Raw genomic sequence first — 13,072 nt, 5'->3', positions numbered from 1 at the left:
AATGACCTGGGTGAGTATGTCGATGGATGGGTTAGTAATTTTGCAGATGATACCAAGATTGGAGTTGTGAATAGTGTAGAAGGCTGGCAATGGATACAGTGTGATATAGATCAGCTGCAGATGTGGGCAGAGAAATGGCAGATGGAGTTTAACCCGGATAAATGTGAGGTGTTGCACCTTGGTAGGACTAATGTCAAGAGGCAGTACACTCAAGGGCAAGACACTGAACAGAGTTGAAGAATAGAGAGATCTTGGGATGCAAGGTCTCATTGATAGTGTCTACATGGGTAGATAGAGTGGTTAAGAAGGTTTAGGGAATGCTTGCTTTCATTAATTGAGGTATTGAGTACAGGAGTCAAGAAGTTATGATGCATCTCTATAGAACTCTGGGCTGCATTTGGAGTATTGCGTGCAATTCTGGTCACCTTAGGAAGGATGTCGAGGCTTTAGAGAGGGTGCAGAGGAGGTTTACTGGGATGCTGCCTGGATTAGAGGGCATGTGCTGGACAAACTTGGGCTCTTTTCTCTGGAGCGGCGGAGGCTGAGGGGTGAGCAGTTGGAAGTGTATAAAACTATGAGGGGCATAGATTGGGTAATATCTTCCCATTATTGAGTGATCCAATACCAGAGGGCACGCATTTAAGGTGAGAGGGGGTAGATTCAGAACAGACGTGAGGGGTTCGTTTTTTACTCAGTGGTAGGTGCCTGGAATGCGTTGCCTGATAGGGTGGTGGAGGCAATTTCATTAGGGGGCTTTTGAGAGGGGCTTGGATGGGCACATGAATGAGAGGAAAATGGAGGGATATGGGCATTCTGTAGGTAGCAGGGATTAGCTGTGTTGGCACAACGTTGTGGGCCGAAGGGCCTGTTCTGTGCTGTACTGTTCCATGTGCTTCCTTTTTCCTTTTTCTTCTTGACTAAATTCACCACCTCTCTTGTAATCCAAGGAACCCTCCTTACCTGGCTATCACTTACTGGAACGTACCTCTCCTATACTCTTTGAACACCCTTCCCTTGTCAGATATGAACTTGCTCCCAAAACAACTGTTCCCAGTTGACTCTCCCTAGTTCCTGCCTAATATTCTCATAGTTTGCCCTGCTCCAATTTAACGCTCTCCCACAAGGTCCATACTTATCCCATTCATAGCTATCTTAAAACTTACGGAGTTGTGATCACTGTTTCCTAAATGTTCTCCCATTGGAGGGTCAGACACCTGGCCAGGCTCATTTCCCAATACCAGGTCCAGTAGAGCCCCTCCTCCAGTTGGACCATCCACATACTGATTTAAGAAACCTTGGAGGCATCTAACCAATTCTGTCCCATCTAAACCTCTTGTGCCAGGGAGCTCCCAGGAAGTTGGAGTCACCCACAGCAACAACCCTTTTGTTTTTGCACCTTTCCCTAATCTGCCTGCATTACTGTTCCTCAATGTGTTGGTGGCTATTGGGGGATCTGTAGCATAATCCCATTAGAGTTACTGCACCTTTCTGATTTTTGAGTTCTACCCATGTAGACTCAGTGGATGAGCCATCCATTATGTCCTGTCTGAGTGCAGCTGTGATACAGTCCTTGATTAATAGTGCAAATCTACTCCATCCCCACCCCTCAACCACTTTTATAAAACATTAAAACCCTGGAACATTTAAGCCTGTCCTAACGCCCATCCCGTCCCACGCTGAAGCAAGTCTCTATAATGGCCACAACATTGTAGTTCCATATACTGATCCGTGCTCTAGGTTCATTGCCCTTATTCTTAATACTCCCAGCATTGAAAGAAACATACTTCAACCTATCTGTCCCATTTTGTCTGATAGCTTGTCCCTGCCTATCCTCCTTTACAGACTTACTGACCGTGACATTTACCTTCCTCTCAATCCCTCCACTTACTGTCCTACTGCCCTGGTTCCCATCCCCCTGCTAAACTGGTTGAAACCCTCTAGAGTAGAACTAGCAAGCCTCCGCGCCAGGTTCCCCAGTTGAGGTGCAGCATGTCCTCCTTGTACATGTTGCTCCTGCCCCAGAAGAGGTTCCAATGATGCAAGAACCTGAAACCCTGTCCCCTGGACCAGTTCCTCAGGCACACATTCATCTGTTCTGTCTTCCTGTTCCTGCCCTGACTAGCACGTGGCACTGGGAGTAATCCAGAGATTACTACCTTCGAGGTCCTCCTTTTCAGCTTCTTCCTTAACTCCCTATATGTGCATCGCAGGGCCTCATCCCCTTTTCTACCTTTGTTGTTGGTGCCAATGTGCACCATGACTCTGGCTGCTCGCTCTCCCCCTTCAGAACGTTCTGCAGACGGAGTGTGGGGGAAAAGACCGGAAGCAGCATCACTGCAGGTGAAGAGGAGTCGCCCAAGCTGAGAAAGTAGCACAGGTCAGCATTCACACTGGGCAGTGGAAGCAGTGTTTCTGACAGCTCAGCAACTTCACGTCCAGTGGGGCAAATCAAAGCTCTGCAATTCTGTCCTATCCAGTCATGAATGGTATCAGTAAACTAACTGCACTGGCAGTGACTCTGTCCTCGTTCTAATTCAATAAGTGCTGCCCTTAATGTTTCCAACATGATCAAGTTAGTGGTCCCTGCCCAAAGAATGGGAGTGTGTACCTTAGTCTGTCACTTCCTAATCGGAAGATTCCATCCACTCAGTTCTAGTGACGAGGAACTTTCATTCTCAAATTTCTCCTCACACCTGGTAACAGAGTGAATCTAAGAGATTGTGTCAGAGCTGCAGAAGGTCAGGAAATTACACATTTCTTGATGTATTCGTGGTGTGGAGATTCTCTCCTCATTGATCTACAATTTGTCACTGGGAAACTGAGGCAATTAGTGGCACTTCCGTCAAATACAACTAATTGCTAGTTGCTCCAACTCCTCACAAACCATTGCCTGATAGTAATATCGACTGTGCAGCTCCTGCATCCAAGCTTGATCTGAACTCCGTTTTCCATAGACTCTGCAGCACTTGCCTCGAGCCTCAGAAATTGTCTGTCTTTAGACCTGGCTCATCCATCTGCTGAACTGTGTCTGGCAGAGATCATTTCCCACTCTTCTGGCAATCTCCCAACATTCTGTAATCTTCTGCTCTCTCTAACTGTTCCTCTCAGGTTCCTTTTAGCTTTTTCTGGAGTGCTCATTGGCTGATAATGACATCAGAATTTCAGTTTAAAGCTTGTTGCTGCTTTACATCGTTTCAGAATGTTCATGGTTGAACTTGTACACAAAGGAAAATGATGTGGTTGTTGGAGATCGATAATCCTAGGCCAGAACAATCCCTGCAGGAGTTGCTTGGGCCAGTGTCTTTAACCCAGATATCTTTAGTTGTTTCGTCAATGCTCTTCCTTCCACGATGAGCTCAAAAAGTCAGTCTGTTCCCCCGTTGTATAATGTTCAATTCCACTGTCACTTTCTCAACAAATGAATCAGTCCACATGCAAGCAGCATGACCAAGCCAAAATCCAGAGATTGGTTGCTAAGTGACAAGTAACGTTTTGTAAACGAGGGGCAGGCAATGACCATCTGCAGCAGAAGTCTAATCACTCATCCCTGATATTCAATAGAATTATCACCACTGATTCCTTCACCGATATCCCAGGGAGTACAATTTACCAGAACCTCAGCTGAATCAGCTGCATACGTAAATACTGTAGGAATAAGAGCAGGCCAGATTCTGGGTAGCCTGTGACTCCCCTCCAGATGCCAGAAAGCCTTCCCATTACTTGCAACGTGCCAGGAGTGTGACAGAATATTCTCTGCCTGGAGGAGTGCCGCTCCAAAGCGCAAAAAAAATGCTGAACACTATCCAGGATCGTGCTGAGCATTCAAAATCTTCCACTGGCATGCAGTGGTTTCTGTATGTACCATCTACTAAATTGATTGCACTTACTCACCCAGGCTACTCTGACAGCCCCTCTCAAACATATGACCTCTTCCACCCAGATGGGCAAGGGCCACATGCAAGTAGAATCACCACCACCTGCAGGTTCCCCTCCAAGTCTCACTCAAGACTGAGACGTATCGCTGTTCCTTCACCAACACATGGAACTCTCCTTCAACAGGTTTGTGAGTGCTTCTTCACCAGGACGTAGCAGGTCAAGACTGTTGGCCTCGCCAGTGACGTCCACATCCCAGAATGAATAAATGGAGCATTTCCCATCCACACCCACGCCCACTTCCTCAGAGGCAGGCCACTGGAAACACGAGGCTACAGGTGGTACCATCAGGTGCAGAAAAAAACGGCTGGAAGAAATCAGTTGTTCACACAGCATCAGTGGAGGGCAAGTAATTGTCAATGCTTCAGGCTGAGACCCTGCATCAGGACTGAGAGTGGAGAGGGAAGATGGTCAGTCTAAAAAGGAGAGTGGAGTGGTGGTTCAGGGACTGGTGTGTTATACGTGACCTTAGGAGAGGTGGGGGATGATGGGCCGAGTGGTGGGTCGCAAGTGACCTTGGGAAAGGTGAGGGATAATGAGCAGAGGCTGTTTGATGACAAGGTTGGGACTGGTACAGTGAGAGGAGTACTGCACGTTCGACTGTGTGAGTGGGCGAGTGGAGTGGAGGTCAAGGCTGTTGATATTGTGACAGCAAGTCAAAATAACCACTCTCTTCATGACTCGCTGGTTCACTCATCTCTCCCTGCCCTGGCACTTCCCCTGCAACCGTAGGTGTCATCAGGCTTGCTCCCACACCCCTCCCTCACCACTCCAGGGACCTAAACAGGTGAGGAAAAGGTTCACATGCAGCCTTCTCCTCCTGCATTTGGTGCTCTCAATGCTTCCTCCTTCATATTACTGAGATCAAGCGTAGATTATGCAACTGGTTTTCAGAGCCCCTGCACTCTGTCCGCAATGGCCATTTGAGCTCCTGATTGAAAGCCATTTCAACCCCCCCTCTTTCCCATTCCTACACCGACCTGTCTTGGCCTCCTCCACTGGCAGGGTGAGGCCCAACACAGGCTAGAAGAGCAACACATCCTATTCTGCCTGGGTCATCTACAACCCATTGAATTTTCCAACTTCAGGTAACCCGCTGTGTTCTTTTCACTCTCGCATTACCCATCTCTGGTCCTTCTAACTTTTTATCTATAGCCCTTCCAGCCCCATCATCAATTTTTGTGTTTTCCCCCATCTCCTACCCCACCTGGTTCCATCCACCAATCACCGATACACCTTCTGTGTCCCATCCCCATCTGGTTCTGTTTGCTCATCATCTCTCTCTTTCCTGGTTCCCATTATCACCCTCCTTGTGTACCAGATTCCAACACTTGCAGTATTTTCCTCAGTTATCACCCCAACCTGTCTCTAATTTCATATCACACCCCCCACCCTTGCAAACACGACTCCATCTAAACCCCCACCTATTACCCACCTGCCTCTTGTCTCCAACTCAACTGCTCCCCTGAAAAATCCATTCATTTGCTAAACTGCTACCTTTTGTCACCATCCCTTCCTTCCCAGAGGGGAAGCGTGCAGCATGCTGGTCACACAAGTAGATAGGGTGATAAAGAAGGTGTATGGCATGCTTGTCTTCATTGGTCGGGGCATTGAGTATAAGAATGAGGAAGTCATGTTGCAGCTGTATAAAATTTTGGTTAGGCTGCATTTGGAGTATCGTATACTGTTCTGGTCGCCTCATCACAGGGAGGATGGGAGGCTCTGGAAAGGGTACAAAAGAGATTTACCAGGATGCTGCCTTGATTAAAAGGTGTGAGCTATAAGGAGAGAGTGGACAAACTTGGGTTGTTTTCTCAGGAGACCTGATCGAAGTTTATGAGATTATGAGAAGCATTGACAGGGTAGAGAGCCGGAATCTTTTCCCCAGGGTAGAAATGTTAAGTGATAGAGGACATGCATTTAAGGTGAGGGGGAAAAGTTTAAAGGAGACGTGCGGGCAGGTTTCTTTTGCACACAGTTGTAGGTTCCTGGAACAGGCTGCCAGGGGTATTGATGGAAGCAGTGGCATTTAAGAGACTTTCAGGTAGACACATGAATATCTGTAGAATGGAGGGATATGGATCATGTGCAGTTAGAAGAGATTTAGATTAATTTGGCATTGTTTGGTGCAGAGATAACGGACCAAAGGGCCTGTTCCTGTGCTGTACGTTCTATGGTCTATGAAAGAGGGCCTCTGGCCCATTGAGTCCATGCCAACCATCATCCTTGATTGCATCTGCAGATTTACAAGGTTTCTCGCGGGTCCATTCCACATGATTCCTTCTCTGGAGCTGTTCTATCTGCATTGCATATGATGTTGATGGATACCATCTTTTAAGAAATCCTGTTGGTGGATATGGTATTTTATATCATCACTGAATGTGTAAAGAGAACTGTCAGCGTGATTAAAGTGATCAAATGTTTCATTCTTGTAATTGGTTGGTGCCCCTGATTAAATCAGCAAAATCGGATGAGAGTACTTGGTGGTAACTGTTGTTTTCCAACTGTCCCCGTCAATGAAAATGCTTCTCAGCTAGTGGAGTTTTCACTTGTTGCTGGTTATCAAGTGAATCATCAAGTAAAGCATGTTCTAAACACGGGAAACACTGGAACCCATTCAAGCGAAAGATCTGAAATATAAACCCTGATTCCCCATCCACTGATGCTTAACCTACTGAGCATTTTCAACATTTTCTGGTTTTATTTTGGATTTCCTTCATCTACACTGCACCTGCAGTGTTGTGCTTTTGTACAAATGAGTTGTGTTGTGGGTCAGTAATCTGATTTAAAGTTGGAGACAAAAGGACAGAGGAAACTAATCACATTAAACCTGTGTCAGTGATTCCTCACTCTGCTAGGTAATACTCTGATTTTTTTCAGTTACCGTTTTGTTGCTAATAACCGAATCCAGAGATTTACAAAATGGATGAGGAGACAGCCCAGTGACAGTTCCTGTGCTCAAAACTGCGCCATCACTGAGCAGATATTTTGTCATTGTTCTGTGTCCATGACCACTCCTCTGTATATTCATTGTTCTTCACAGAAAGTCACTGAACTCGTGGAGAAGGGAGAAAGGACAGAAAGTTCCAAACTCTTCCTCAGTCTGGTGATGGAGAAAGGCTCCCAGGCCCGGAGGGTGATGTGGGAATCCTTCGTGAAAATGCAGAATATGTTACCAAAGCTGGACAAAATATTGAAAGAAATCCAGGAGCTCGGTACGTTAAAGCAGCATACTGAACTGAAAATCATATTGAAACACTCTCAACTGAACAATATTGGTCAGATCTGATTTCATGAAACCTTGTTAATTTAAATAGGTCCTGATCCATATGAATACATGAACATCGGCCGAGATTTATGTGATTTATCCGCACAACTGAAGGGTGAGTGATGGAACAATTCAATTCAAATCAATTACTTGACAATTGATGTTGAACTGTAGCTATTTCGGAGGTTGGCAGAATCTGGGACTTCAAATGTCACCAGCTGGGGAATAGAATGGACATTCTAGAATTCACTGTCAGTCGTTGATTGATCTGTGTGTTCAAGTTACACATCGTAACACTTCTGCCACATTGCAAATATCTCAATCCAGCTGTGAGTTCACTGAACCCACACCTGATGCGCTGTGAAATCCTGTACACTCCTGGTAGGGTTCTGATTCCACTGTGAAATGTTTTACACTCCCGGCAGTGTCCTGATTTTGCTGGAAAGCTCTGTACACTGCTGGCAAGGGTGTGATTAGAGATCATGTCGCTGAAGTGGTACGTCGGAGAAGCTCGGACAGAAACATTGAATTCCAATTCCAGTGTCTTAGAGGATACTCACAATTGTGGTTCCATGGGAGAATGTATTTCCCGTTGGTCTGGAACCTGAAATTGTCCTGTTAATTAATTTGTTTGGTATCAGTGCAGGATTTCGTGTCACTCAGTAAGTAACAGTGCTCTGTTCATGTGTTCTTTGGAAGGCCAGAGTAGGCAATAATCTTATTACAAGTATATATCCAATGCACAAAAGCTCTGGTCTGAGCCCAATGCTGTGTGTTCCTGTGCACTTGAAAATTTGCCCTGTCAGGAAGTGCAGGGAAAGGGATGGTGGAATGTGGAACATGAGAAGATTGCAATGAGTTGCTTGCAGTTGTGAGATCCAATCCAAGAAGCTGACTATATATTCATTTACCAACACATTAGTCAGTGGAGGAAAGGTCAGACTGGTCGTGTCACTATGGCTTGGCTTCCTCTTCACAGTTACAAAGAACAGGTATACAATTACAAAGTATATTCATTTCATTCAGGACTCATTTTAGACCCAAAATGGATCCATGGGTAACAGTCATTAATACATTTCTGTGGTGGACAAAAATTCCATTTCAAATTGTAATTAAGGAATGTGACAGCCTTAAGATTCACAATGCATAAAGCTCCTATAATAATGTTTGAGGGACGGAGTGTAGCTGGGGAACGTTTAGCACCTGGGATAGTCTGGAATAATCCAAATAAGTCGGTCCCTGTGTGAGGTGTGACAACCAGGCAGCAACAGAAATGTGTTGACTTGCTCCTTGACCCCATGTATTATGTCGCGTCAATGTCCAGATATGGTGATTGATCCAGGATCAGTTAACCTTTGACCAGGGAAGAAAGCACTTTCACCTTTTGCTTCAAGGGCTGGAATGTCTGCAAATTATCTTTGGAATTTTGAGCTTCATTCTCCACCAAGGCTGGGAATTCCATTCATAACAACCTTTTACATCCCAATGGATGGCCAGTCTCCATCAAAGTCCATGACCATTCCCTCAGCCAAAATTTTGAATATCTTACAAACCCTTTCTGAACCAGTGACCATGGTGTTACATGAAATTTTCCACATGAATTCTGTTAGTTCTGGTTGTCCCATTCTGTGTGTACAGTATCCCAGATAACCAGGTCATGTACCAGATGCAGTAATAGGGTGTGAAAAGTGGTCGGGAGGGAATGCCCGAGTATAGATCCTTGGAAGCTGAAATGCACAGCTGCCGGTGGAGGTCTGGAAACGGGATGTGCAGAATTGCTGAATTGGGGAAGCACAGGTACCATGGCAGGTGTTGGACTGGAGTCAGTTATAGAGACAGAGGTAGCAGGGACTTGTAGTGGTTTATTAATCGTAATTGGAATTTTGAAATAAAGACATTGAAGTGTGATGGCCGAAGTAGCAAGATGTGTGGGGTTGTTGTGCGGAAGGGGTTGTTGTGAATTGAGGAAGGCCATTGCAGCTTCAGCAAAGCTCAAGCTGATGAAGGTAGAGGGAAGGAGACCAACTAGAAGGCCAGAAAACTTGGTCTGGAGGGAATAAAAGGAACAGGTGGTTTAACCCTTGGGAATGAATAATAGGGAGGTGATATTGTGGGAGTGGACAGGGCTTCCGCCTGGAGATGGTGGGTGCAGGGCACGAGCGATATGATATTGGGAACCCAGCTCAGGCTCATGTGGAATGCTGAAGGGAAACAATCCACTCATCATTATTTTCTCTCCCAGTACACTGGATACCCGTGGAATGTAACCAGTCCCAGTGTAAACTCTGTCCATTCATAGACCACCTGTCTCCCACTGAACAGTATGGCCCAGATAATCTGCTCAAGAGCTGAAGCAGCAGCCATTGCCAGATGTGTGAAGCCCATATTCTCTCTGGCATCTCCATCAACACTGACTCATCTTCACATGGCAGCTTCGCTGGTCTTTTATGTCTTTCCTTCTTACCAAAAGGGACACAAACACCTTCCTGGTAAAGCAGTGCTTCCTTTGCACTTCTAGGTCAGTTCATTGCATTAGGTGCTCACGACATGGCCTGCTCTACATTGGGGAAACGAGCAGTCATGACAAGTTTGCAAAGCGACTCCTGTCTGTCCGTTGTTTAGTTGCAAGGGTGGCTCTCTGAACTTTCAGTTGCCTTCCACTTTAATTCTTCATCCCAACCCCACTCTGTCCCCTGTGACTTTGGCTACCCACATTGGTCCAACAAAGGATGAGAGTATCTCAAGGAACAGCAGCCCATTTCCAACATGACATTCTTCTCTGTCACCCGCCTCCCCCTGCCCCTCCCTATATCACGCGCCCTCGCTGTCCTGTTCCAAGCCTGAACCAGCACATGCATTATTGAGACTATCTTTGTGTTCACCCTATCATACAAATCTTCTGCTTGACAAGTGAAGACATTCTGGTTTTTTAACTTCTAATTCCAATGAAAGATCATTGACCTGTAACTTCAAGCATTTTCCTTTCCCTACGGATATTGCCTGACCTGCTGAGTATTTCTAGAACTCTTTTTTTGATTTGGACACAACTGTGATGAATCCCCAATATATCCCTTTGCCAAAATACCCAATGGACTGCTCCCCATCTTCACACCCCAGATCAATGCAGGAATTCTGAAAGATCGGTCCATATGAAAAATGACAGCTGTAGTTGTTGTATCTACGAGAGGGTGGGTAACGTATCAGGGGAATGATTACCGCCACAATTCATCAACATCAGAGTGTGAGGAACTAATTTTCTTGGTCATTGCTCACTGTCGAATCTGTGAATTGAGTTTTAATTTCAGTTCTAACATCCATGAAAGCATGAAATAATTTTTTGTAATTTTACACACACAGTATGATGTTGGAGTATCCAAGTACTTTATTGAGTTGAGCCATGTAACACTTTGACCATTTTCTGCCTGTTCCCATGGAAGATGTTCAGCAGAAACACATGGAGACCCTGCGCAGACAGACAGAAACACTGAGAGTGAACACGATCCTGATGAGGGAGAAGGTGAAGGTTTTCCAGCTGGTTGATCGATACGCTGAGCTCACGGTTATTTCTACTGTTCGAGATCGGAGTCTTGTGGAACATGAGCTGTTGGCAAGAGGCCGGGACCATGAGGAGTGGAGAGAGAAACATCTCCGGAGAGAGCTGGAAAAAATTCGGACTGAACAGTTGTTCCAGAGCAGTTTTACCCGGAGTAAATCCAAATCTGGGAGTTCGGCAGCAGTGGCCGGAGTCCCGGGGATCGGGAAAACAACCATGGTGCAAAAGATTGTTTATGACTGGGCCACGGGGAAAATATACCAACACTTCCAGTTTGTCTTTAGTTTCAGATTCCGGGATTTAAACTCCATTAACTGCAAAATAACTCTGAGGAATCTGATTCTGGATCAGTATCCTTACTTTGAGAATATTCTGGGAGAGGTCTGGAAGAACCCAGAGGGATTGCTGTTTATATTCGATGGTTTGGATGAATTCAAGCACAGAATCGATTTTGCTGACAGTCGGAGAGACACAGAACCTCAGCACATGTGCCCAGATCCCGAGTGGTGGTGTGAAGTGTCTGACATTGTGTACAGTTTAATCCAGCACAAGCTGCTCCCAGGGTGTTCAGTGCTGGTGACCACCCGCCCCACTGTGTTACATTTATTGGAAAAGGCGGAGATCAGTGTCTGGGCTGAAATCCTGGGATTTGTCAGTGAGGAACGGAAGGAATATTTCCACAGGTTTTTTGAAGATCAGATGGTGGCAGCAGCTGTTTTCAAACATGTGGAGGAGAATGAGATCCTGTATACCATGACCTACAACCCCTCCTACTGCTGGATCCTTGGTCTGGCACTGGGCCCCTTCTTCACACAAAGACACAGGGACCTGCAGCAAGTTCCCAAGACCATCACCCAACTGTATTCCCACTATATTTACAACATCCTGAAAAACCACGGCCGTGAGATTGAAAGCCCCCGTGATGTGTTACTGACAGTTGGTCAGATGGCCTTCACAGGAGTGTCCAAGAAGAAGATTCTGTTTACAGATGGAGATTTGATTGAGTACAATCTGCAGCCTTCTCAGTTCCTGTCCGGTTTCCTGACAGAACTTTTGGAGAGAGAGGATTGTGCCCGGAGCGTGGTGTACACATTCCCACACCTCACCATCCAAGAGTTTGTAGCCGCACTCGCACAATTCCTGACTCAAGATCCCAGGGGTATTCAGAAACTCCTCACTGAAGCCCACAGCACGACAGACGGGCGATTTGAAGTATTTCTCCGTTTTGTCGCTGGTCTCTCCTCCCCAGGGTCGGCTCGGGGCCTGGAGGAGTTTCTGGGTCCATTTCCTCATCAAACAATCTGTCGAGTGATTGACTGGGTGAAGGAGGAGGTGAAACGTCAGATTGGAAATGGAAGGAGTAAGGCTGGTAAAAGGAGCCTCCTGAACACATTGCACTTCCTATTTGAGTCTCAGAACCGTGTACTGGCTCAGGATGCACTGGGATCTGTGGAAAAACTTTCATTTCATGGATTACAACTGACCCCGATTGACTGTGCGGTCCTGTCTCATGCCATTGGGCCTTGTGATACCATAAAACACCTCGATCTGGGCAACTGCCGCATTCAGTGTGAAGGACTCAAGCGGCTGGGACCCGGGCTGCACAAATGTCAGGTGTTGAGGTAACTGTTCATTTGTTTCTAACTCTAAATTGTACAATGGTCCCACTTCGTTTTACTTTGATGTGCATGAAAAAAGAATTGTTTCAAAATATAGAGAAGCAGATTGTGACAAATAACCAGAGGATCAGTCAGTAAGTCCCCGAGGACTGGATGGGCTAAAATGGCTCCTTGTGAAGGGACGTTGGAGTCTTTATCAGATCAGTAAATAACAGACACTGATTTAATTGTAAGTAATCACATTTATTGATATGTTTCTCACTGCCTGTGATATATCCCTTGACAAGGTTGCTCACTGTGACTGTCACGCAGGCAAACTGTAGCAGTTGGTTGTGTTGGCACACTCTTCGCAAGGAGGACGAGCAAGTGAGGGTCACCGGACTTTCAGTTTCAGCAGGAATGGGAGCAGAAACACCAAATGTTTTGTAACAAAGGGCAGAGCACAGCTCCAGGCTGTCAGTGGGTGAGCTGAGCTTTCCCCATGGGCACAGCTGATATCTGACATCAGGAAGGACATTGCCTTTCACACTCTATCTTTATCATCTGGACGGACACTGAGTGATAATTGGCAGTTGAAATGTGCCAGCAAATAAGTGGTGGGATTTATCCTGGGCCTCCCACACAGCAGGGACTGTTGGGTAGTGAACCCAGGAATTCCCTGTGATCTATCCCCTGTGTAAGGCTCTGAACGGGGACTTA

The 13,072-nt window shown here is 46.0% G+C and overlaps 2 protein-coding genes across 31 annotated transcripts in view; one reads left to right on the top strand and one right to left on the bottom strand.

Annotated features, from left to right (window-relative positions):
- LOC127566801 (uncharacterized) overlaps nucleotides 1–13,072 on the bottom strand; it is a 209,102-nt gene that overhangs the window by 155,901 nt on the left and 40,129 nt on the right. The window lies entirely within an intron of this gene.
- The window catches only part of LOC127566797 (NACHT, LRR and PYD domains-containing protein 3-like), a 44,491-nt gene that overhangs the window by 25,579 nt on the left and 5,840 nt on the right, over nucleotides 1–13,072 (top strand). For all 30 annotated transcript variants that reach the window (XM_052009306.1, XM_052009303.1, XM_052009301.1 and 27 more), the window contains 3 exons: nucleotides 6,977–7,148; nucleotides 7,251–7,316; nucleotides 10,639–12,376. In XM_052009306.1, coding sequence (XP_051865266.1) covers nucleotides 6,977–7,148; nucleotides 7,251–7,316; nucleotides 10,639–12,376 — 1,976 coding nt within the window. The remainder of the gene's footprint in view (nucleotides 1–6,976; nucleotides 7,149–7,250; nucleotides 7,317–10,638; nucleotides 12,377–13,072) is intronic.

This window comes from Pristis pectinata, chromosome 45 (assembly GCF_009764475.1).
Source record: "Pristis pectinata isolate sPriPec2 chromosome 45, sPriPec2.1.pri, whole genome shotgun sequence".
NCBI lineage: Eukaryota > Metazoa > Chordata > Chondrichthyes > Rhinopristiformes > Pristidae > Pristis > Pristis pectinata.
Note: the sequence above shows the minus strand (reverse complement) of the source record. Positions and strands in the feature narration are given on the sequence as shown.